General features: G+C 42.4%; 2 protein-coding genes across 2 annotated transcripts in view; one reads left to right on the forward strand and one right to left on the reverse strand.

The window, feature by feature from the left end:
- Positions 1–25264, forward strand: part of LOC139549080 (zinc finger protein 180-like) — a 93732-nt gene that overhangs the window by 17288 nt on the left and 51180 nt on the right. The window lies entirely within an intron of this gene.
- LOC139552375 (zinc finger protein 135-like) lies at positions 3716–8458 on the reverse strand. Its single transcript, XM_071364078.1, has 2 exons — positions 8419–8458; positions 3716–7039 (listed from the first exon to the last, which is right to left on the reverse strand). Exons 1-2 carry the CDS (start codon positions 8456–8458, stop codon positions 5721–5723), a joined length of 1359 nt encoding a protein of 452 aa, XP_071220179.1. The 3' UTR covers positions 3716–5720.

Here is a 25264-nt window from a genome sequence, read left to right on the forward strand (position 1 = left end):
TGAATCATTTCTGAGAAGATCTGAAAAGATCATTTGCACACATTTGTATGCTAATAGATGTCAGTTTGTATTGACTGCTATGTAGGTTAAATGTACACTTCAAATGCAGCTGTCCTACAACATATCTGTACCTTCTTCTTGATCCCAATTGCATTGTGTCCATGTTCTGTCCTTTAAGAATTTCAAAGGAAGAGAAAATGTGTCAAAGAATAGTCTAACAAGTATTAAAACATATATATATTTATTAAATAAATATTGAAAGATAAATGGCATCGACATACAATTGAATGTAAAATAGAAAAACACATTGGAGGACGCACTAGCCAATACAGTACTGCCATACAGTAACAGTACTGCCATACAGGCTTAATATCACATTTCAAGATATCTTGTAAACAAATTGTTCAATATTTTATCAGGCTGACTTGAAAGATTATACGCAACATTTTGCTGCGTGGCAAGACTGTGTTTGGATTCTGAAGGGCATTTATACAAAAGAGGTAGTCTAGACACTGTATTAATACCATTATGCATTTGAATCCCATCTACAGCTACCATCTAAGATATTAATTTCCCTCCACAAGGGGGCGTACATGTAACGTTTCCAAAATGGGATAGTATTGTCCATGCAACGTTTCCAAAATGGGATAGTATTGTACATGAACCGTTTCCAAAATGGGATAGTATTGTACATGTAACCTTTCCAAAACGGGATAGTATTGTCCATGCAACGTTTCCAAAATGGGATAGTATTGTCCATGTAACGTTATGCCCCCTTGTGAGTTAATAGTATTGCATGCTGTAGCAGGCTATATAAAGAGGAAGACCTCCATTGACGATTCAGTTCGTTGTAACATCTCGTCTGGACAGGTCACCGTCCTTAGTTAGTTAGTTAACCTTAGCTAGTTCATTATCACAAAAGTGAGAACTTCTCTAGATTGGAAACTTACGCTAATGAGTGTAAAGCCATGTTGGCTTTATGGAAACGATATACAATATATGGGAAAGAATATAGTTTAGGGAAATAATCCAAACCTAGTTGTGCCTAGTTAGGACATAACGTTATCTAGCTAGATAACGGTACTGTACTGTAGCTCATACAACCCCGACGGTCAAAACCGGTTTTCTAATATTTACGGTAATTAACTATAGTAACGTTATGGAAGATATTCACAGAAAACCATCATTGTCTTCGTTATTCATTATTAGTATGTTATATTATTATAATAAATTATTTCGATACATATTCAGAGCCAAACATCAACCCAACTTAACCTTTTTAACTGTTGTCGCATCCAAACTTGTCACCATCGTTTTCAGTTGTAATTGCGAAGTTCCCGGAAGAAGTCCAGCAACAACGGAGGTTCCTCGATGAACCCACCTTCTAACAAGTTCTTTGAAGAACCTTTTGGGGCTGTTTTTCATTGGCCAAGAACCCTACGGTTCTTAGGGGATCTGAGAACAACTCCAGTTGAACCCTTCATTTTTAGAGTTGTAGTCGGCTCTATTTACTTTCAGATTCAAAACATGCTGATTAGCATCAACGATCAAGTCAGCTGCTGCTGCTCCAATACAGTATGAGGTGAAACGGTGAACTGACGTTGAACCGGGCAGTCAGCTGCTGCTGCTCCAATACAGTATGAGGTGAGACGGTGAACTGATGTTGAACTGGGCAGTCAGCTGCTGCTGCTCCAATACAGTATGAGGTGAGACGGTGAACTGATGTTGAACCGGGCAGTCAGCTGCTGCTGCTCCAATACAGTATGAGGTGAGACAGTGAACTGATGTTGAACCGGGCAGTCAGCTGCTGCTGCTCCAATACAGTATGAGGTGAGACGGTGAACTGACGTTGAACTGGGCAGTCAGCTGAATCATAATAATAATGAAGTTAATGAAAATTAAATTAATTTGTGAAGCTGTTAAAAAATAGTATATGGCATATTAAATATATTACTCTATTGTTATCATATAGAAACATCGTGGAATATTGTACATCATATTAAATATATTACTCTACTGTTATCATATAGAAACATCATGGAATATTGTACATCATATTAGCATCAACATACATTATTGTTTCATTCAATTTCACATAATAAGGATATTTCATATTTTCAAGTTCAGAAGTCAGAACCCATCACCTGCTATGTAAAAGAGACAGAAGAATGCACAATGGTCAATGCACTCCGGGATCCTTGGGACATCCCTGCCCTAAACCATAACCTTAACCATTTTAAATGTCAACTTCAACGGGCTAGGGATATCCCAAGGATGTGTCTCTATCTGAAAATACATGATCTAAGTGATTGATAGTTGGTATTCATCAGTCATAATGTCTTATTTACTTTAATGAACTACTAAAATAGTGATTTTGTCAGACAGCAGCTCTACACTTTATTGACTGACTGATCCATTCATCCTTCCATCCCTCCTCAGCCTTCCTCTCCTCTGAAGACACAGTGAGGGTGGAGCTCAGTCAGAGAGCTGTTGAAGGACTGGTTAGGAAGAACACTTCTACAGCCAGAGAGGTGAGAGGTCACACATGGTTTAGATGGTAAATATTTATGTTCCCTTAGTGGTTCATCACATAAGCAAAAGGGAATATGATCCATCATCTATGTTTATTTACGTTGGTGCAAATTGTCCACTGATATTGGTGTAATTTCTCACCCCTTTTGGCTGTATGAAAGTTAATTTCCCCTCAGGCACACACATTTGTTCTTCGATATTATGAAGGTAATTTGTGTACAATGTACTTTTCCCCACATCTCTTTACATTGCTTATGGATATTTGGTGGCCTGACTGCGTCAAAGGCACATCCTGGTTGTTCTGAACCTAATGCAGCTTAGAGTGATCGGATGACAGAAGTCACATTTAGGTGCCAGGTGTAACTGAGGCCATAGATGCTCCATATCCATTACTTTGAGTGTTTTATATAATATGACTAAATGTGTTTCTGTGTTGCAGGTGCAGTCAAGAAATGGAACGGCAAGGCCACAGAACATGACATAAGCAGAGCTGTGGGAGACCACCTCAAGCCCCTGGTAGAGCCGGGGGTGGTGTTTACCACTCCACCACACATTCAGCAGGCTTGAAAAGTGGGATTGATCTGGTTGATCCAATTGTTTGTTTCTGTTTTCAGTAGTTGAATCCTTTGACATGGGATTGATACCCGGTTTTCATACTAAGAGGGACCAAGAGTCTTTCGATTGGTCGGTCATTGGATTCATATATATGTACATATATATTCATATTCCCTCACTAACATCAGCTGTCAGAGCAGCTTACAGATTATTGTACCTGTACACAGCCCATCTGTAAATAGCCACACACAACTACCTCATCCCCATATTGTTATTTATTTATTTTTGCTCCTTTGCACATCTATCACTCATGTTTAATTGCTAAATTGTAATTATTTCGCCACGATTGCCTATTTATTGCCTTACCTCCTTACTCCATTTGCACACACTGTATATAGATTTTTCTGTTGTATTATTGACTGTACTTTTGTTTATCCCATGTGTAACTGTGTTTTTGTCACACTGCTTTGCTTCATCTTGGCCAGGTCGCAGTTGTAAATGAGAACTTGTTCTCAACTGGCCGACCTGGTTAAACTATCATTATGACATCATGGTCACCTGGTTAAACTATCATTATGACATCATGGTCACCTGGTTAAACTATCATTATGACATCAAGACAACTGGGGCACTGGGCCAGACACTCTTAAATAGAACCTGGACCAGCTCAGGTGAAACACCTTCCCAGTAACGAGATGGACAAGCCAGCACAGGTGTAACACATACTGACTAACGAGGTGACACCAATCAGTGCGTCCTACGTGCTGACGAGCTAACGAGCTATACAATATATAGGTGCTGAAGTCCAACCTCAAAACATAAATGGAAAACCAAAGACTATAACACCATAAGAGAAAGCTTACCAACAGAAAACAACTTCCATTTCACATTATAATCAACTACAATGCTTCACCTTCACCAATATAAACATGGCGTCTACTGGCTGTCAACAATTAAAAACCAGCTTCTAGAACTCTCATCTTCCTAAAACTCACCAGCTTCTAAAACTCTCGTCCCCTTGGAACGAGCCCAAACAAAACTCATCTCCAATACGGAAAACCGTGCAGTCAAAATAAATTGTGATCCATGGCAACTCACAGCCTAAACGCAAAACGCAAACTTTTTGACTGCCCACCCTTGATACAATCAGTAACCAAGTTGTCCTTACCCCGGACATGTCTAATTTCAAAAGGAAACTCCTGCAATATCCGTAGTAACTTTCCACCTCACTGCGGCGCTTCTCTCTCTTTTCAGGGTTCACTCGATAGGCATGTTGTTGGATCGGAGCCCAGTCCCCAATGTCATGCTCTAGTACATTTGGTTTGGCACATCTGAGAATGAACCCTGATATTCTAAAAGCAGGGCAACATTGTCAATATAATTGTACCAAAAAATTGTCAGTTGGTTGCATAAATAATTACCATTACTAAATGTTACATGAATTGGAAATATTAAATATTTGGTTGCATAGTCTTATTTTCAACGGCTTTTCAATTACATTGTGCCAGGTGGGATAGCCCCAATGTCAAAACACAGTTTTAACGTGTCCAAATCAATAACCAATTTGCAGAAACAGTTTGGGATAAATTGAAAACCTAAACATAACATGTGCTATTTACACAAACATCTGCCACAATAATCGTATTACTTACAAGCTCCTTATAAACTGCACAAGCACCAGAAACGCTGTTGTTTTGACAAGTAGCAATAAATCACTGATATCGATTAGGGGGGAAATCAGGTTGTTCGTGCTGTTGAAACTAACACAACTAAAAAAACACATGGAAATGGGAGATATATTTTACCTCACTGGTTAGAGGACAACCTGCAGAAGACAGTCAGCTACATTTTGGAGTGATGCATTTAAATGTAGGGGTCGCTAAACAATGGAATGCAACACTTATTTGTCACCACTCATCGATATCATGCTAAAATAAATTGTGCCGAGAGGAGGGAGATGAGGTTGCACGTCCTGTTAAAACTAACAACTCAAAAACCACACGGAATCTGGGAGTAATGTGTACATCCCTGGTTAGAGGACAATTTGTAGAAAACAGCTTGCTACATTTTGAAGTGTTGCATTTTGATTCAAGTGGGTCACCAACGTGGTAAGTGTAACAACTCTTTTTTGTTAGGACAATTTTGTTAAATCACATAAATAGTACACTTTCATTTCAGAGCCTGGATTTTCCCCCTGAGGCTAATATCCATATCATGATGAAATCAAAAGAACAGGGGACAAACATTTAGGGTTCTACATTGTGACATCATTAACATACTCCTACTACAATGTTAAAACATTCCACATTGTGACATCATTAAAATACTCCTACTACAATGTTAAAACATTCTACATTGTGACATCATTAAAATACTCCTACTACAATGTTAAAACATTCTACATTGTGACATCATTAAAATACTCCTACTACAATGTTAAAACATTCTACATTGTGACATCATTAAAATACTCCTACTACAATGTTAAAACATTCTACATTGTGACATCATTAAAATACTCCTACTACAATGTTAAAACATTCTACATTGTGACATCATTAAAATACTCCTACTACAATGTTAAAACATTCTACATTGTGACATTAATTCATTGATATCATGAAACAACTCCTTCATGTATGTATTTTCTGATGTTTGATCAGAGATCTTTTATCAGAGTATCTCTTGTCACATCGATCACAGATATACGCTTTATCTCCTGTGTGTGTTCTCTGGTGTTTAGTCAGATAGCTAGATGCAGTAAAACTCTTCCCACATTGATCACAGCCATAAGTTTTATCTCCTGTGTGTATTCTCTGGTGTCTAGTTAGATAGCTAGATGCAGTAAAACTCTTCCCACATTGATCACAGCCATAAGGTTTATCTCCTGTGTGTATTCTCTGGTGTATAGTTAGATAGCTAGATGAAGTAAAACTTTCCCCACATTGATCACACCTATAAGGTTTCTCTCCTGTGTGAGTTCTCCGGTGTCCTGTCAGGCTGCTTAGGTGAGTAAAACTCTTTCCACATTGAGTACAGCTATAAGATTTCTCTCCTGTGTGTGTTCTCTGGTGTACTATCAGGTTGTTTAGCTGAGTAAAACTCTTCACACATTGAGCACAGCTATAAGGTTTCTCTCCTGTGTGTGTTATCTGGTGTCGAATCAGATGGCTAGATGTAGAAAAACTCTTCCCGCATTGAGCACAGCTATAAGATTTCTCTCCTGTGTGTGTTATCTGGTGTCGAATCAGATGGCTAGATGTAACAAAACTCTTCCCACATTCATCACAAATATACTGTTTCTTTCGTTTCTCTCCTGTGTGTGTTCTCTGGTGTGATATCAGGCTGCTTTGCTGAGTAAAACTCTTTCCACATTGACCACAGCTATACGGTTTCTCTCCTGTGTGTGTTCTTCGGTGTACAGTAAGATGGCTAGATGTATCAAAACTCTTCCCACATTCATCACAGCTATATGGTTTCTCTCCTGTGTGTGTTCTCTGGTGTGATATCAGGCTGCTTAGCTGAGTAAAACTCTTCCCACATTGACCACAGCTATAAGGATTCTCTCCTGTGTGTGTTCTTTGGTGTACAGTAAGATGTCTAGATGTATAAAAACTCTTCCCACATTCATCACAGCTATATGGTTTCTCTCGTTTCTCTCCTGTGTGTGTTCTCTGGTGTGATATCAGGTTGGTTGACTGAGTAAACCTCTTCCCACATTGATCACAGCTATAAGGTTTCTCTCCTGTGTGGATTCTCTGATGAATTTTAATGCCTGATGTGGAGGTGAATCTCTTCCCACAGTCAGAGCAGCAGTGAGTTCTCCTCCCTGTGGATCTCTGCAGGTGATTATTGAGGTGTCCTGATCTGGAGAGACTCTTCTCTGCCTCTTCAGCATCACAAGGTTGTTGAGGCTCCCCAGAGGATCCACGATAGTCCTGTCTCTCTCCTGTGTGAACAACAAAGTTAGACAGATGGTTAAAGGCCCACAACAGCGGAAATCCACTGTAAAAGGTGATGCCAACAGCGTAGCCATGATGTTGTACAACAATTGACGTCTGTAATGAATGTAATGATTATTTGACATTTGTCTTAAAATGAGCAACAATAGTCATATTTTGTCTTGTTTTCACACTAGTAGTAACATCGATGATTGTAGGCTCGAAATAAGTTATTCATGTTGTTGAAACTCTAAGCACTGTGCCAAACGACTTTTGGTCTCCAATATAGGCCCCTTTCTGTGTTTAATAAAATTGCGGCACGAGGGTGATGCAAATGCAATTTGGTTGTAGAAACTCCTCCCTGCTAATGAGGAAACCGCTAGTTATGGATGTAGTATATCTGGTAATGAGGAAACCACTATTTATGGATGTAGTATATCTGGTAATGAGGAAACCACTAGTTATGGATGTAGTATATCTGCTAATGAGGAAACCGCTAGTTATGGATGTAGTATATCTGCCTGGAGCAAAAACGGTGAGCAAAGATTTTAGTTTTTCACGATGTATTCTGAATGTGAATGGGGGAAAACTCAGGGGAGTAACCTCCATTTACAAGTTGCTTATGAGTACATTTCACACTACTTTGGATTATAATTGTAAGGATCGTTTGAATGTCCTGCTTAATATAATGTTTGTGTCATCATCGCAAATCAACCACTTTGTACTCTAAAAACACTTCAACCAGTAAAATGCTCTTTGGCTTTTCCATCAGCCTGACAATGAGGGTTTGCACACTGTTTGCCAAATTGGCCCATAACTTCACCTAACAACAACATAGACCTACTGTAGAACCCATAACTTCACCTAATAACAAACATAGACCCACTGTAGGACCCATAACTTCACCTAATAACAACATAGACATACTGTAGGACCCATAACTTCACCTAACAACAACATAGACATACTGTAGGACCCATAACTTCACCTAACAACAACATAGACATACTGTAGGACCCATAACAATAACATAGACCTACTGTAGGACCCATAACTTCACCTAACAACAACAGACCTACTGTAGAACCCATAACTTCACCTAACAATAACATAGACCTACTGTAGGACCCATAACTTCACCTAACAACAACATAGACCTACTGTAGGACCCATAACTTCACTGAACCACAATAACTACAGACATACTGGAGCGTGTGTGTTGTATATCTATATATCAAGGAACAGTTCTCCACAAATGATGAGCTAAGGATCTCTGTGTGCAAACAGACTAACGAGACCCTACCAGTAAATCAAGCAGACAATAACATTATAAACATCAATTTGTTAGGGATGTTGGATCCAACGTGGAGCACGGCATAACTGTCTTTACCAGAGTAATGAATGAAGAAGCACTTTGGTTGTTGTTGCATGTCGTGATGTTTCTCATGTGACTGGAATTCAGAAAATGATTTCCTGGATCAGCTGATGATAGTTAAACATTTGACTGTAACTAAACAGCTACAGTATTAAGAATTATGTGTAATTATTGAAGAACCGCGTTAATGACCGTATCCATTTGAGTGTTGTCAATAAAGCTAAGACTTAAAAAATATATATATATTCCACCTTTATTTAACCAGGTAGGCCAGGTAGGCCAGTTGAGAACAAGTTCTCATTTACAACTGCGACCTGGCCAAGATAAAGCAAAGCAGTGCGACAAAAACAACACAGAGTTACACGTGGGATAAACAAACGTATAGTCAATAACACAATAGAAAAATCTATATACAGTGTGTGCAAATGGAGTACGGAGGTAAGGAAATAAATAGGCCAAAATAGCGAAGTAACTACAATTTAGCAAATTAACACTGGAGTGATAGATGTGCAGATTATGATGTGCAAGTAGAAATACTGGTGTGCAAAATAGAAAAAAAGTAAATAAAAGCATGGGGATGAGGTAGGCAGTTGGATGGGCTATTTACAGATGGGCTGTGTACAGCTGCAGCGATCGGTAAGCTGCTCAGATAGCTGATGCTTAAAGTTAGTGAGGGAGATATATGTCTCCAACTTCAGCAATTTTTGCATTTCGTTCCAGTCATTGGCAGCAGAGAACTGGAAGGAAAGGCGGCCAAATTAGGTGTTGGCTTTGGGGATGACCAGTGAGATATACTTCCTGGAGCGCGTCCTCTGGGTGGGTGTTGCTATGGTGACCAGTGAGCTGAGTTAAGGCGGAGCTTTACCTAGCAAAGACTTGTGGATGACCTGGAGCCAATGAGTTTGGCGACGAATATGTAGCGAGGGCCAGCCAACGAGAGCATACAGGTCCTAGTGGTGGGTGGTATATGGGGCTTTGGTGACAAAACGGATGGCACTGTGATAGACTGCATCCAGTTTGCTGAGTAGAGTGTTGGAGGCTATTTTGTAAATGACATCGCCGATCCGTTTTACGAGGGTATGTTTGGCAGCGTGAGTGAAGGAGGCTTTGTTGCGAAATAGGAAGCCAATTATAGATTTAATTTTGTATTGGAAATGCTTAATATTAGTCTGGAAGGAGAGTTTATAGTCTAACCGGACACCTAGGTATTGTAGTTGTCCACATATTCTAAGTCAGAACCGTCCAGAGTAGTGATGCTAGTCGGGCGGGTGTGGGCAGCGATCGGTTGTTGATTGATCGGTTGTTCTTATCGGCTGTTGAGTCTGCTGATAAGAATACGGTGATTGACAGAGTCAAAAGCCTTGGCCAGGTCGATGAAGACGGCTGCACAGTACTGTCTTTTATTGATGGCGGTTATGATATTGTTTAGTACCTTGAGCGTGGCTGAGGTGCACCCGTGACCAGCTCGGAAACCGGATTTCACAGCGGAGAAGGTATGGTGGGATTCGGGTTGGAGCGAGCGGTCGCATTCGTAGTATAACTTTTCATTACATTTCATTATAGTACAACGGTTTGATTTGTCTAATCTTAGCAATTTCTTCTTAGCTAGCTACATAGCCGTCTTTGTGTCAAAGATAATTGCGTAATTATCGTATTCCGTCATCCTAACGTAGTCTACACTGCTATCTGCCCAGCAGCTAGCCAGCTAGCAAACGTCTACCGAATAGCAGCACTGTAGAAACTATTACACTCAACTGAACGACTTGATTAGTGTAGTGCTAGCTAGCTACATAGTTGTCTTTGCTGTCTTCGTATCCAAGATAATTGTGTAGTTTAGAGTGTGTAGTTTTAGAGTGATTATCTTAATTTACCGAGGTTAGCTAGCCAGCTACTTGTCGTCCTTAACGTAGGAGACACTGCTAGCTAGCCAACAGCTAGCCAACGTCTACCGAATAGAACTTCCGCACTCAACAACCCGGTCGCATTCCGCTTCGCTCCACAGGTAGTATCACATTTTCATTTCATTTCATTACAGTACAACGGTTTGATTTGTTTGATCGTAGCTAGCTACATAGCTAGCTACATAGCCGTCTTTGTATCAAAGATAATTGTGTAGTCTAGAGCGATTTTCTAGGTTAGCTAGCCAGCTATTGTCGTTCTTTTAACGCAACGTAACGTAATCAACACTGCTAGCTAGCCAGCTAGCCCCCGAATAGCAGCACTGTAGAAACTATTACACTCAACGGAACGACTTGATTAGTGTAGTGTCAACAACGCAGCCACTGCCAGCTAGCCTACAAAGTCAACAACGCAGCCACTGCCAGCTAGCCTACTTCAGCAGTACTGTATCATTTTAATCATTTTAGTCAATAAGATTCTTGCTACGTAAGCTTAACTTTCTGAACATTCGAGACGTGTAGTCCACTTGTCATTCCAATCTCCTTTGCATTAGCGTAGCCTCTTCTGTAGCCTGTCAACTATGTGTCTGTCTATCCCTGTTCTCTCCTCTCTGCACAGACCATACAAACGCTCCACACCGCGTGGCCGCGGCCACCCTAATCTGGTGGTCCCAGCGCGCACGACCCACGTGGAGTTCCAGGTCTCCGGTAGCCTCTGGAACTGACGATCTGCGGCCAACAAGGCAGAGTTCATCTCAGCCTATGCCTCCCTCCAGTCCCTCGACTTCTTGGCACTGACGGAAACATGGATCACCACAGATAACACTGCTACTCCTACTGCTCTCTCTTCGTCCGCCCACGTGTTCTCGCACACCCCGAGAGCTTCTGGTCAGCGGGGTGGTGGCACCGGGATCCTCATCTCTCCCAAGTGGTCATTCTCTCTTTCTCCCCTTACCCATCTGTCTATCGCCTCCTTTGAATTCCATGCTGTCACAGTCACCAGCCCTTTCAAGCTTAACATCCTTATCATTTATCGCCCTCCAGGTTCCCTCGGAGAGTTCATCAATGAGCTTGATGCCTTGATAAGCTCCTTTCCTGAGGACGGCTCACCTCTCACAGTTCTGGGCGACTTTAACCTCCCCACGTCTACCTTTGACTCATTCCTCTCTGCCTCCTTCTTTCCACTCCTCTCCTCTTTTGACCTCACCCTCTCACCTTCCCCCCCTACTCACAAGGCAGGCAATATGCTCGACCTCATCTTTACTAGATGCTGTTCTTCCACTAACCTCATTGCAACTCCCCTCCAAGTCTCCGACCACTACCTTGTATCCTTTTCCCTCTCGCTCTCATCCAACACTTCCCACACTGCCCCTACTCGGATGGTATCGCGCCGTCCCAACCTTCGCTCTCTCTCCCCCGCTACTCTCTCCTCTTCCATCCTATCATCTCTTCCCTCTGCTCAAACCTTCTCCAACCTATCTCCTGATTCTGCCTCCTCAACCCTCCTCTCCTCCCTTTCTGCATCCTTTGACTCTCTCTGTCCCCTATCCTCCAGGCCGGCTCGGTCCTCCCCTCCCGCTCCGTGGCTCGACGACTCATTGCGAGCTCACAGAACAGGGCTCCGGGCAGCCGGGCGGAAATGGAGGAAAACTCGCCTCCCTGCGGACCTGGCATCCTTTCACTCCCTCCTCTCTACATTTTCCTCTTCTGTCTCTGCTGCTAAAGCCACTTTCTACCACTCTAAATTCCAAGCATCTGCCTCTAACCCTAGGAAGCTCTTTGCCACCTTCTCCTCCCTCCTGAATCCTCCTCCCCCTCCCCCCCTCCTCCCTCTCTGCAGATGACTTCGTCAACCATTTTGAAAAGAAGGTCGACGACATCCGATCCTCGTTTGCTAAGTCAAACGACACCGCTGGTTCTGCTCACACTGCCCTACCCTGTGCTCTGACCTCTTTCTCCCCTCTCTCTCCAGATGAAATCTCGCGTCTTGTGACGGCCGGCCGCCCAACAACCTGCCCGCTTGACCCTATCCCCTCCTCTCTTCTCCAGACCATTTCCGGAGACCTTCTCCCTTACCTCACCTCGCTCATCAACTCATCCCTGACCGCTGGCTACGTCCCTTCCGTCTTCAAGAGAGCGAGAGTTGCACCCCTTCTGAAAAAACCTACACTCGATCCCTCCGATGTCAACAACTACAGACCAGTATCCCTTCTTTCTTTTCTCTCCAAAACTCTTGAACGTGCCGTCCTTGGCCAGCTCTCCCGCTATCTCTCTCAGAATGACCTTCTTGATCCAAATCAGTCAGGTTTCAAGACTAGTCATTCAACTGAGACTGCTCTTCTCTGTATCACGGAGGCGCTCCGCACTGCTAAAGCTAACTCTCTCTCCTCTGCTCTCATCCTTCTAGACCTATCGGCTGCCTTCGATACTGTGAACCATCAGATCCTCCTCTCCACCCTCTCAGAGTTGGGCATCTCCGGCGCGGCCCACGCTTGGATTGCGTCCTACCTGACAGGTCGCTCCTACCAGGTGGCGTGGCGAGAATCTGTCTCCTCACCACGTGCTCTCACCACTGGTGTCCCCCAGGGCTCTGTTCTAGGCTCTCCCCTATTCTCGCTATACACCAAGTCACTTGGCTCTGTCATAACCTCACATGGTCTCTCCTATCATTGCTATGCAGACGACACACAACTAATCTTCTCCTTTCCCCCTTCTGATGACCAGGTGGCGAATCGCATCTCTGCATGTCTGGCAGACATATCAGTGTGGATGACGGATCACCACCTCAAGCTGAACCTCGGCAAGACGGAGCTGCTCTTCCTCCCGGGGAAGGACTGCCCGTTCCATGATCTCGCCATCACGGTTGACAACTCCATTGTGTCCTCCTCCCAGAGCGCTAAGAACCTTGGCGTGATCCTGGACAACACCCTGTCGTTCTCAACTAACATCAAGGCGGTGGCCCGTTCCTGTAGGTTCATGCTCTACAACATCCGCAGAGTACGACCCTGCCTCACACAGGAAGCGGCGCAGGTCCTAATCCAGGCACTTGTCATCTCCCGTCTGGATTACTGCAACTCGCTGTTGGCTGGGCTCCCTGCCTGTGCCATTAAACCCCTACAACTCATCCAGAACGCCGCAGCCCGTCTGGTGTTCAACCTTCCCAAGTTCTCTCACGTCACCCCGCTCCTCCGCTCTCTCCACTGGCTTCCAGTTGAAGCTCGCATCCGCTACAAGACCATGGTGCTTGCCTACGGAGCTGTGAGGGGAACGGCACCTCAGTACCTCCAGGCTCTGATCAGGCCCTACACCCAAACAAGGGCACTGCGTTCATCCACCTCTGGCCTGCTCGCCTCCCTACCACTGAGGAAGTACAGTTCCCGCTCAGCCCAGTCAAAACTGTTCGCTGCTCTGGCCCCCCAATGGTGGAACAAACTCCCTCACGACGCCAGGACAGCGGAGTCAATCACCACCTTCCGGAGACACCTGAAACCCCACCTCTTTAAGGAATACCTAGGATAGGATAAAGTAATCCTTCTCACCCCCCCCCCCCCTTAAAAGATTTAGATGCACTATTGTAAAGTGGCTGTTCCACTGGATGTCATAAGGTGAATGCACCAATTTGTAAGTCGCTCTGGATAAGAGCGTCTGCTAAATGACTTAAATGTAAATGTAATTCGAAATGGTCAGTGATCTGTTTGTTAACTTGGCTTTCGAAGACTTTAGAAAGGCAGGGCAGGATGGATATAGGTCTGTAACAGTTTGGGTCTAGTGTGTCACACCCTTTGAAGAGGGGGATGACCACGGCAGCTTTACAATCTTTAGGAATCTCGGACGATACGAAAGAGAGGTTGAACAGACTATATATATATATATGTATATATATATATATCTATATGTATATACCTTAATAAAAGGCACATGATAGCCAGCTTGGAGGTTTCCAAAAGGCATTCAGGCCAAAGAGTTCAATCTTGGTTTCATCAGACCAGAGAATCTTGTTTCTCATGGTCTGAGAGTCCTTTAGGTGCCTTTTTGGCAAACTCCAAGCAGGCTGTCAGGTGCCTTTTACTGAGGAGTGGCTTCCGTCTGGCCACTCTACCACAAATGCCTGATTGGTGGAGTGCTGCAGAGATGGTTGTCCTTCCGGAAGGTTCTCCCATCTCAACAGAGGAACTCTAGAGCTCTGTCAGAGTAACAATCGGGTTCTTGGTCACCTCCCTGACAAAGGCCCTTCTCCCCCGATTGCGTAGTTTGGCCGGGTGGCCAGCTCTAGGAAGAGTCTTCCAAACTTCTTCCATTAAAAAATGATGGTGGCCACTGTGTTCTTGGGGACTTTCAATGTTGCAGACATTTTTTGGTACCATTCCCCAGATCTGTGCCTCGACACAATCCTGTCTCGGAGCTCTAAGGACAATTTATTCGACCTCATTGCTTGGTGTTTGCTCTGACATGCATTGTCAACTGTGGGACATTATATAGGCAGGTGTAATCACACACAATATGATTTCATGTGGCACAAACAAAAACACAAATTCTCAGTCAAAAATATAAGTCAGAATACAGCCTTTCTATTCTCTCATGTTATTTCAGGATCTCTGAATGTTCTTCCACACAGAGAGCAGTGGTAGGACTTTTACCGTGTTTATCCTCTTATGCTCCTTCAGGCTACTTGACCAGGTAAAACCCTTTCCAGACTGGGAGCATTGGAAAGGCTTTTCTCCTCTGTATCCTCTCATGAGCTTTAACCTGTTTGGGCTATAGGGGGCGAATTGGAAAAACTGGAAAATATGCGCAAATTTTCAAACGGCCTTTTAATCAATTTCTGATCTTACAATATGCATATGGTTAATAGTATTGGATAGAAAAGAGTCTCAAGTTTCTAAAAACGTTTTAATTTTTTCTCTGAGTGGAACACAAGTCCTTTGGCAGCACTTTCCCCGACCAGGAAGTAAAATGCAAGATGTTTATGCTCGCTTCAACGCTCTGCCTATACATGGTCATGCCACTTATGACCCGGAACACACCTTGTACGCCTTCCTCTGGGTGTCAAGAGTACGTCAGAGGAGAAATCATGCGTTTATCTTGTTCTGACGTGAAATAAGACCTATTTCTTTGACATGACCGTCAATTTCAGGAAGTCAGAAGCGTGCGACTTGGGAGAGATCATGTTTTGTTTTGCTGCCGTTTCGGATGTGAACTATCTCCAGCTCGGATTTGATTTGATAAATGAGACCATGTCATCGTAATGTATGTTTTTTCAATATAGTTTAATCAGATTATTTGAATTTTTTCTATAGTTTTGCCGTGTACCGTAATGTTTCTTTTGTTTACGTTGGAGAGTTCCGTGCCACTCGACGAGTACCCATGCTAAATGAAGATGGAAAGTTGCCATTCTGAAGGGATTGAACGACTCTTTTGGACTAAGGACAACTTGATCAACATTCTGATGAAAGATCAGCCAAAGTAAGACCAAATTTATAATGTTATTTCATATCTGTCGTGCATGTCAACTGGTCGCGCGCGCCCAAGTGTGTCTGTCTGGCGTGGCTATGCTAATTTAGCGCTACATTTAGTTTTCGATGTAAAACATTTAATAAATCGGAAATATTGTCTGGAATCACAAGAATCCTGTTTTTCAATTGCTGCACAGTATGTATTTCTCAGAAATGTTTTATGAGGAGTAATTAGGTATTTGATGTTGGTGTCTGTAAATGTTATGGCTGCTTTCTGATTGTAGCTGAAATGTAATTTATGATTTATACCATAAATATACACATTTTTCAAAAACAAAAAATGCTATACAATAAATATGTTATCAGACTGTGATCTTATGAAGTTGTTTCTTGGTTAGTGGCTATATATATCTTCATTTGGTCAAATTAGTGATAGCTAGTGACGGAGTAAAAAACTGATGCAGTTAGAAAAGTGCTCTCTTTTGCTGACGTGGTTAGCTAATAGATTTACATATTTTGTCTTCCCTGTAAAACATTTTACAAATCGAACATGGTGGTTAGATTCACAAGATGTCTGCCTTTCATATGCTGTATTGGACTTGTTAATGTGTAAAAGTTAAATATTTAAAAAAAAGGTTTTTTTGAATTTGCCGCTCTGCCTTTTCAGTGGAATGTGGGAGGAGTGGCGCTAGCGGCACCCCTGGCCTCAACAGGTACACCATTCGTGAATATCTGTTTTTACACTGGGAGCAGAAAATACTTTTCTCCTGTGTGTATTCTCTCATGCCTTTTCAGGTTAGTTAACATAGTAAAACTCTTTCTACACTGGGAGCATTGGTAAGGCTTTTCTCCCGTGTGTGTCCTCTCATGCAGTTTTAGGTTCCCTAACCAGCAAAAACTATTTTCACAGTGGGAGCAGTGGTGTTGTCTCGCTGGTTTGGGCGTCTCTGGGTCTGGTTCCCCTGAAGGACTCTTCCCGCTGTCAGAGTGAGAGTCTGGTTTCTCTCCTTGCAAAGACGCACATAGTATGTCGTTAAACAGAGACCTAAATGAAACCTCCACATGATAAAACTGTCTTCCTATGAGGTTTAATCTAGACTAGATCCCTCAATAAAAGAGCAGAACTGGTCATCACAGAGTGGCTGTAGTGCTTTGCAGGCTGGGTAAATCCATTTGAATTCAATACATTTTTGACAGCATCCCCTTTGATTTAAAAAAATCTTTCCTTACATGTTTGACTATGGAAGAAGTGGTAAGAAAGTGACTTCATGTAACTGAATGTAAAAACATTCATGAGATATACAGTACCAGTCAAATGAGTGGACACACCTAGTCATTCAAGGGTTATAAATATTTGTTTTACCATTTTCTACATTGTAGAATAATAGTGAAGAAATCAAAACTATGAAATAACACATCTGGAATCATGTAGTAACCAAAAAAAGTGGTAACAATTCTAAATATATTTTAGATTTTTCAAAGTAGCCACCCTTTACCTTGATGACAGCTTTGCACACTCTTGGCATTCTCTCAACCAGCTTCACCTGGAATGCTTTTCCAACAGTCTTGAAGGAGTTCCCACATATGCTGAGCACTTTTTAGCTGCTTTTCCTTCACTCTGTGGTCCAACTCATCCCAAACCATCTCAATTGGGTTGAGGTCAGGTGATTGTGAAGGCCAGGTTATCTGATGCAGCACTCCATCACTCTCCTTTTCGGTCATTGGGTCGTTGTCCTGTTGAAAAACAAATGATAGTCCCACTAAGCGCAAACCAGATGGGATGGCGTATCGCTTCAGAACGCTGTGGTAGCCAGACAGGTGCGCGCCTTTCCAAATCATGTCCAATCAATTGAATTTACCACAGGTGGACTCCAAACAAGTTGTAGAAACATCTCAACGATGATCATTGGAAACAGGATGCACCTGAGGTCAATTTCAAGTCTCACAGCAAAGGGTCTGAATACTTATGTAAATAAGGTATTTCTGTTTTTTATTTGTAATAAAATGTAAAAAAAATTCTCCAAACCTATTTTCTCTTTGTCATTACGGGGTATTGTGTGTAGACTGATGAGGAATTTTATTTATTTAATCCATTGTAGAATAAGGCTGTAACGTAACAAAAGATTTAAGTGACAAAAAAGGGGGTTAAAGACATGTAAAAAATATTGATATAATTTTTTACATCTCTTAGATATCAGACAGACACTTCAGAACAAACTTCCTTTAGATGTTCTGGGGGAAACAATGTTACTATGGTTACTGTTGTTCCATGTTGTGAATGTTATCCAATGTGTTACTATGGTTACTGTTGTTCCATGTTGTGAATGTTATCCAATGTGTTACAATGGTTACTGTTGTTCCATGTTGTGAATGTTATCCAATGTGTTACTATGGTTACTGTTGTTCCATGTTGTGAATGTTATCCAATGTGTTACTATGGTTACTGTTGTTCCATGTTGTGAATGTTATCCAATGTGTTACAATGGTTACTGTTGTTCCATGTTGTGAATGTTATCCAATGTGTTACTATGGTTACTGTTGTTCCATGTTGTGAATGTTATCTAATGTGTTACTATGGTTACTGTTGTTCACTGTTGTGAATGTTATCCAATGTGTTACTATGGTTACTGTTGTTCCATGTTGTGAATGTTATCTAATGTGTTACTATGGTTACTGTTGTTCACTGTTGTGAATGTTATCCAATGTGTTACTATGGTTACTGTTGTTCCATGTTGTGAATGTTATCCAATGTGTTACTATGGGTTATAGCAGTATGGACTGTTGTTCCATGTTGTGAATGTTATCCAATGTGTTACTATGGTTACTGTTGTTCCATGTTGTGAATGTTATCCAATGTGTTACTATGGTTACTGTTGTTCCATGTTGTGAATGTTATCTAATGTGTTACTATGGTTACTGTTGTTCACTGTTGTGAATGTTATCCAATGTGTTACTATGGGTTATAGCAGTATGGACTGTTGTTCCATGTTGTGAATGTTATCCAATGTGTTACTATGGTTACTGTTGTTCCATGTTGTGAATGTTATCTAATGTGTTACTATGGTTACTGTTGTTCCATGTTGTGAATGTTATCCAATGTGTTACTATGGGTTATAGCAGTATGGACTGTTGTTCCATGTTGTGAATGTTATCCAATGTGTTACTATGGTTACTGTTGTTACATGTTGTGAATGTTATCCAATGTGTTACTATGGGTTATAGCAGTATGGACAAATCATTTTTGTTGATACTTCCATGGGTCTTACAGTTCAAAATCAAATAGCAAAATGATCCTTGGTATAACCTTCTTAGAACAGTACAATACAGGGGAAGCCCTTCATGCTGTTTAAACCTTCTTAAAACAATTCCATATAGCTTAGAAGAACCTCCCCCTCAGACAGGGCTTAGACTGTAATGGGTTAAAACTATCTGAGACTTACATTACTCTGAGACTAGTTATCCTGGGATCTTACATTACTCTGAGACTAGTTATCCTGGGATCTAACATTACTCTGAGACTAGTTATCCTGGGATCTAACATTACTCTGAGACTAGTTATCCTGGGATCTAACATTACTCTGAGACTAGTTATCCTGGGATCTTACATCTTACATTACTCAGACTAGTTATCCTGGGGAATAGTTTTAATACATTTGCAAAAAATCTAAACCTGTTTTTGATTTGGCATTAAGGGGTATTGTGATGGCATTATGGGGTATTGTGATGGCATTATGGGGTATTGTGATGGCATTATGGGGTATTGTGATGGCATTATGGGGTATTGTTGTGTGTGTAGATTGATGAGGGTAAAAAAAAAAAAAATTTTTTTAGAATGGGATGCACCGATATCACATTTTTTTGCCAATATTTTCCTTGCCCCAAAAAACGATACCGATAACCGATATTTAAAATTTTAGCGGCCTTTTAAGCATTCTAGTACAGCATTCTAATAGTTAACACACACACGGATGCAGCGGTCTAAGCCACTGCATCTCAGCGCAAGAGGCGTCACTACAGTCCCTGGTTCCAATCCAGGCTGTATCACATCTGGCCGTAATTGGGAGACCCATAGTAGTTGTCTGTTATTGGTGTAGAGCGGAAGACAAAGGAGAGGGATCCCACATGTGGATAGGAAGACACAAATTATCATTATTACTGGAAAATATTCATTTAAAATCCAGGAATTGAACAACTTTAACTCTCTAGGTCAAGCCAGTAGGTTACAGTAGGATGTAATTCACTAGGTCATGCCAGTAGGTTACAGTAGGTTGTAACTCTCTAGGTCATGCCAGTAGGTTACAGTAGGTTGTATCTCTCTAGGTCATGCCAGTAGGCTACAGTAGGTTGTAACTCTCTAGGTCATGCCAGTAGGCTACAGTAGGTTGTAACTCTCTAGGTCATGCCAGTAGGTTGTAACTCTCTAGGTCATGCCAGTAGGTTACAGTAGGTTGTAACTCTCTAGGTCATGCCAGTATACTACAGTAGGTTGTAACTCTCTAGGTCATGCCAGTAAGCTACAGTAGGTTGTATCTCTCTAGGTCATGCCAGTAGGTTACAGTAGGTTGTAACTCTCTAGGTCATGCCAGTAGGTTACAGTAGGTTGTAACTCTCTAGGTCATGCCAGTAGATAACAGTAGGTTGTATCTCTCGAGGTCATGCCAGTAAGCTACAGTAGGTTGTATCTCTCGAGGTCATGCCAGTAAGCTACAGTAGGTTGTATCTCTCTAGGTCATGCCAGTGGGCTACAGTAGGTTGTAACTCTAGGTCATGCCAGTAGGTTACAGTAGGTTGTATCTCTCTAGGTCAAGCCAGTAGGCTACAGTTGGTTGTATCTCTCTAGGTCATGCCAGTAGGTTACAGTAGGTTGTATCTCTCTAGGTCATGCCAGTAGGTTACAGTAGGTTGTATCTCTCTAGGTCATGCCAGTAGGCTACAGTAGGTTGTATCTCTCTAGGTCATGCCAGTAGGTTACAGTAGGTTGGATCTCTCTAGGTCATGCCAGTAAGCTACAGTAGGTTGTATCTCTCTAGGTCAAGCCAGTAGGCTACAGTAGGTTGTATCTCTCTAGGTCATTCCAGTAGGTTACAGTAGGTTGTAACTCTCTAGGTCATGCCAGTAGGTTACAGTAGGTTGTAACTCTCTAGGTCATGCCAGTATACTACAGTAGGTTGTAACTCTCTAGGTCATGCCAGTAAGCTACAGTAGGTTGTATCTCTCTAGGTCATGCCAGTAGGTTACAGTAGGTTGTAACTCTCTAGGTCATGCCAGTTGGTTACAGTAGGTTGTATCTCTCTAGGTCATGCCAGTAAGCTACAGTAGGTTGTATCTCTCTAGGTCATGCCAGTAAGCTACAGTAGGTTGTATCTCTCTAGGTCATGCCAGTAGGCTACAGTAGGTTGTATCTCTCTAGGTCATGCCAATAGGCTACAGTAGGTTGTAATTCTCTAGGTCATGCCAGTAGGCTACAGTAGGTTGTAACTCTCTAGGTCATGCCAGTAGGTTACAGTAGGTTGTATCTCTCTAGGTCATGCCAGTAGGTTACAGTAGGTTGTATCTCTCTAGGTCAAGCCAGTAGGCTACAGTAGGTTGTATCTCTCTAGGTCATGCCAGTAGGTTACAGTAGGTTGTATCTCTCTAGGTCATGCCAGTAGGTTACAGTAGGTTGTATCTCTCTAGGTCATGCCAGTAGGCTACAGTAGGTTACAGTAGGTTGTATCTCTCTAGGTCATGCCAGTAGGTTACAGTAGGTTGTATCTCTCTAGGTCATGCCAGTAAGCTACAGTAGGTTGTATCTCTCTAGGTCAAGCCAGTAGGCTACAGTAGGTTGTATCTCTCTAGGTCATGCCAGTAGGATACAGTAGGTTGTACCTCTCTAGGTCATGCCAGTAGGTTACAGTAGGTTGTATCTCTCTAGGTCAAGCCAGTAGGCTACAGTAGGTTGTATCTCTCTAGGTCATGCCAGTAGGTTACAGTAGGTTGTATCTCTCTAGGTCAAGCCTGTAGGCTACAGTAGGTTGTATCTCTCTAGGTCATGCCTGTAGGCTACAGTAGGTTGTATCTCTCTAGGTCATGCCAGTAGGTTACAGTAGGCTACAGTAGGTTGTATCTCTCTAGGTCATGCCAGTAGGTTACAGTAGGTTGTATCTCTCTAGGTCATGCCAGTAGGTTACAGTAGGCTACAGTGTATCTCTCTAGGTCATGCCAGTAGGCTACAGTAGGTTGTACCTCTCTAGGTCATGCCAGTAGGTTACAGTAGGTTGTATCTCTCTAGGTCAAGCCAGTAGGCTACAGTAGGTTGTATCTCTCTAGGTCATGCCAGTAGGTTACAGTAGGTTGTATCTCTCTAGGTCAAGCCTGTAGGATACAGTAGGTTGTATCTCTCTAGGTCATGCCTGTAGGCTACAGTAGGTTGTATCTCTCTAGGTCATGCCAGTAGGTTACAGTAGGCTACAGTAGGTTGTATCTCTCTAGGTCATGCCAGTAGGTTACAGTAGGTTGTATCTCTCTAGGTCATGCCAGTAGGTTACAGTAGGTTGTATCTCTCTAGGTCATGCCAGTAGGCTACAGTAGGTTGTATCTCTCTAGGTCATGCCAGTAGGTTACAGTAGGTTGTATCTCTCTAGGTCATGCCAGTAAGCTACAGTATGTTGTATCTCTCTAGGTCAAGCCAGTAGGCTACAGTAGGTTGTATCTCTCTAGGTCATGCCAGTAGGCTACAGTAGGTTGTACCTCTCTAGGTCATGCCAGTAGGTTACAGTAGGTTGTATCTCTCTAGGTCAAGCCAGTAGGCTACAGTAGGTTGTATCTCTCTAGGTCATGCCAGTAGGTTACAGTAGGTTGTATCTCTCTAGGTCAAGCCTGTAGGCTACAGTAGGTTGTATCTCTCTAGGTCATGCCAGTAGGTTACAGTAGGTTGTATCTCTCTAGGTCATGCCAGTAGGTTACAGTAGGCTACAGTAGGTTGTATCTCTCTAGGTCATGCCAGTAGGCTACAGTAGGTTGTACCTCTCTAGGTCATGCCAGTAGGTTACAGTAGGTTGTATCTCTCTAGGTCAAGCCAGTAGGCTACAGTAGGTTGTATCTCTCTAGGTCATGCCAGTAGGTTACAGTAGGTTGTATCTCTCTAGGTCAAGCCTGTAGGCTACAGTAGGTTGTATCTCTCTAGGTCATGCCTGTAGGCTACAGTAGGTTGTATCTCTCTAGGTCATGCCAGTAGGTTACAGTAGGCTACAGTAGGTTGTATCTCTCTAGGTCATGCCAGTAGGTTACAGTAGGTTGTATCTCTCTAGGACATGCCAGTAGGTTACAGTAGGTTGTATCTCTCTAGGTCATGCCAGTAGGCTACAGTAGGTTGTATCTCTCTAGGTCATGCCAGTAGGTTACAGTAGGTTGTATCTCTCTAGGTCATGCCAGTAAGCTACAGTAGGTTGTATCTCTCTAGGTCAAGCCAGTAGGCTACAGTAGGTTGTATCTCTCTAGGTCATGCCAGTAGGCTACAGTAGGTTGTACCTCTCTAGGTCATGCCAGTAGGTTACAGTAGGTTGTATCTCTCTAGGTCATGCCAGTAGGCTACAGTAGGTTGTATCTCTCTAGGTCATGCCAGTAGGTTACAGTAGGTTGTATCTCTCTAGGTCAAGCCTGTAGGCTACAGTAGGTTGTATCTCTCTAGGTCATGCCTGTAGGCTACAGTAGGTTGTATCTCTCTAGGTCATGCCAGTAGGTTACAGTAGGCTACAGTAGGTTGTATCTCTCTAGGTCATGCCAGTAGGTTACAGTAGGTTGTATCTCTCTAGGTCATGCCAGTAGGTTACAGTAGGCTACAGTAGGTTGTATCTCTCTAGGTCATGCCAGTAGGCTACAGTAGGTTGTACCTCTCTAGGTCATGCCAGTAGGTTACAGTAGGTTGTATCTCTCTAGGTCAAGCCAGTAGGCTACAGTAGGTTGTATCTCTCTAGGTCATGCCAGTAGGTTACAGTAGGTTGTATCTCTCTAGGTCAAGCCTGTAGGCTACAGTAGGTTGTATCTCTCTAGGTCATGCCTGTAGGCTACAGTAGGTTGTATCTCTCTAGGTCATGCCAGTAGGTTACAGTAGGCTACAGTAGGTTGTATCTCTCTAGGTCATGCCAGTAGGTTACAGTAGGTTGTATCTCTCTAGGTCATGCCAGTAGGTTACAGTAGGCTACAGTAATCTAAACAATAGATTACAATAATAAGATTAATCCACAAAACAAGTTATAGTTACTTATAAACCCAGGGTCGTTACAGTATATTCATAATCTTTGGTGTAGCCAACCCAACTCTCACATGGCACTATTGGGGGACACGGTGTGTAGTAAAACATCACTACATGAAAATCACTACATGCGGTGCCCCCCAGTCTGCGGTCAGCAGATAGACCCTTCTCAAATTTATATGTTAAGTCACTTTTGGAAACGGAACAGAGAAAACAAGGGGTAGCTTGTTCTCTACGTCGTCTGATTCTAGACATATCAGTCATCATCCTGGGCTCTCCGTTGAAGAGGTGTTGACGAGCCAACTCTGAATATCCAAAGTTAAAAACACATTTAAGGTGGTACTTACTGGTGTTACTCAGATCTCCTATCTCCACCTCTTCATCTTTCAATGTGACAGTAATCTCCCCTTCCTTCTTCACTCCAAAAACTGCATCCTCTTCTTTTACTGTAACAACCTCCTCCTCTTTCACTCTGAACGTGTCTTCCTCTTCTTTCACTGAAACGTCTTTCTCTTCTTCTTTCACTTTAACAGCCTCATCCTCTACTTCGTGTTTTACTGTAACATCCTCTTCTTCCTTCTCCTCTTTCACGACAATGTTCAGCCCCAGAGCTTCTTTCTCCGTCCAGCAGACCGCCTCTTCTTCAACAGGAGGGGAGAAGCTTACTGACCTCATGTCCGGGGATGTTAGCTAGCTAGCTATCATTAGCGACTAGGCTAGTGCTAACTTAACCAGCCAGCTACTATAGCTGACTAATACAAAATAACGTAATATTAAATGAAATATGTTAACAAGTTGATACGACAGAAGTGTGTCTAAAACACAGTAGCTAATATACCCCGAAAGCGTATAAATAGCTTGAATCTTTCGGCTATGTTGGCTAGCAAGCTACCGAGGTGGTTGACGAGCTGTTTATGAAGAACCGTCCACTAGATTACACGTCACGCTGATCGCGTCGCCTGAAAGACGCACATCGCCATCTGTTGACTGGAGTGGTTAAGGCACATAAATGTTTATTTTATTTCCAGACAAAAGGTGCATTTTTACATTTATTTCATTATTAAATAATAATATAATAGTCAGACAACTGCATATTTGTAATAAGTATGAATTTAAAACCTACTTCCACATTCTACCAACCCAACAGATGTTTCTATTACAGGGAATATTAACCAATGAGGTGGGTCTTTCCACATTCTACCAACCCAACAGATGTTTCTACTACAGGGAATATTAACCAATGAGGAGGGTCTTTCCACATTCTACCAACCCAACAG

Source organism: Salvelinus alpinus, chromosome 2, assembly GCF_045679555.1.
Source record: "Salvelinus alpinus chromosome 2, SLU_Salpinus.1, whole genome shotgun sequence".
Taxonomy (NCBI): domain Eukaryota; kingdom Metazoa; phylum Chordata; class Actinopteri; order Salmoniformes; family Salmonidae; genus Salvelinus; species Salvelinus alpinus.

Excerpts from the sequence above, each read along its gene's own strand:
- LOC139552375 (XM_071364078.1), bottom strand. The coding sequence starts at position 8,458 with ATGCAACAACAACCAAAGTGCTTCTTCATTCATTACTCTG. Across the intron at positions 7,040-8,418 it reads CTTCTTCATTCATTACTCTG|CAGGAGAGAGACAGGACTAT; the intron begins GTAAAGACAGTT and ends TTGTTGTTCACA.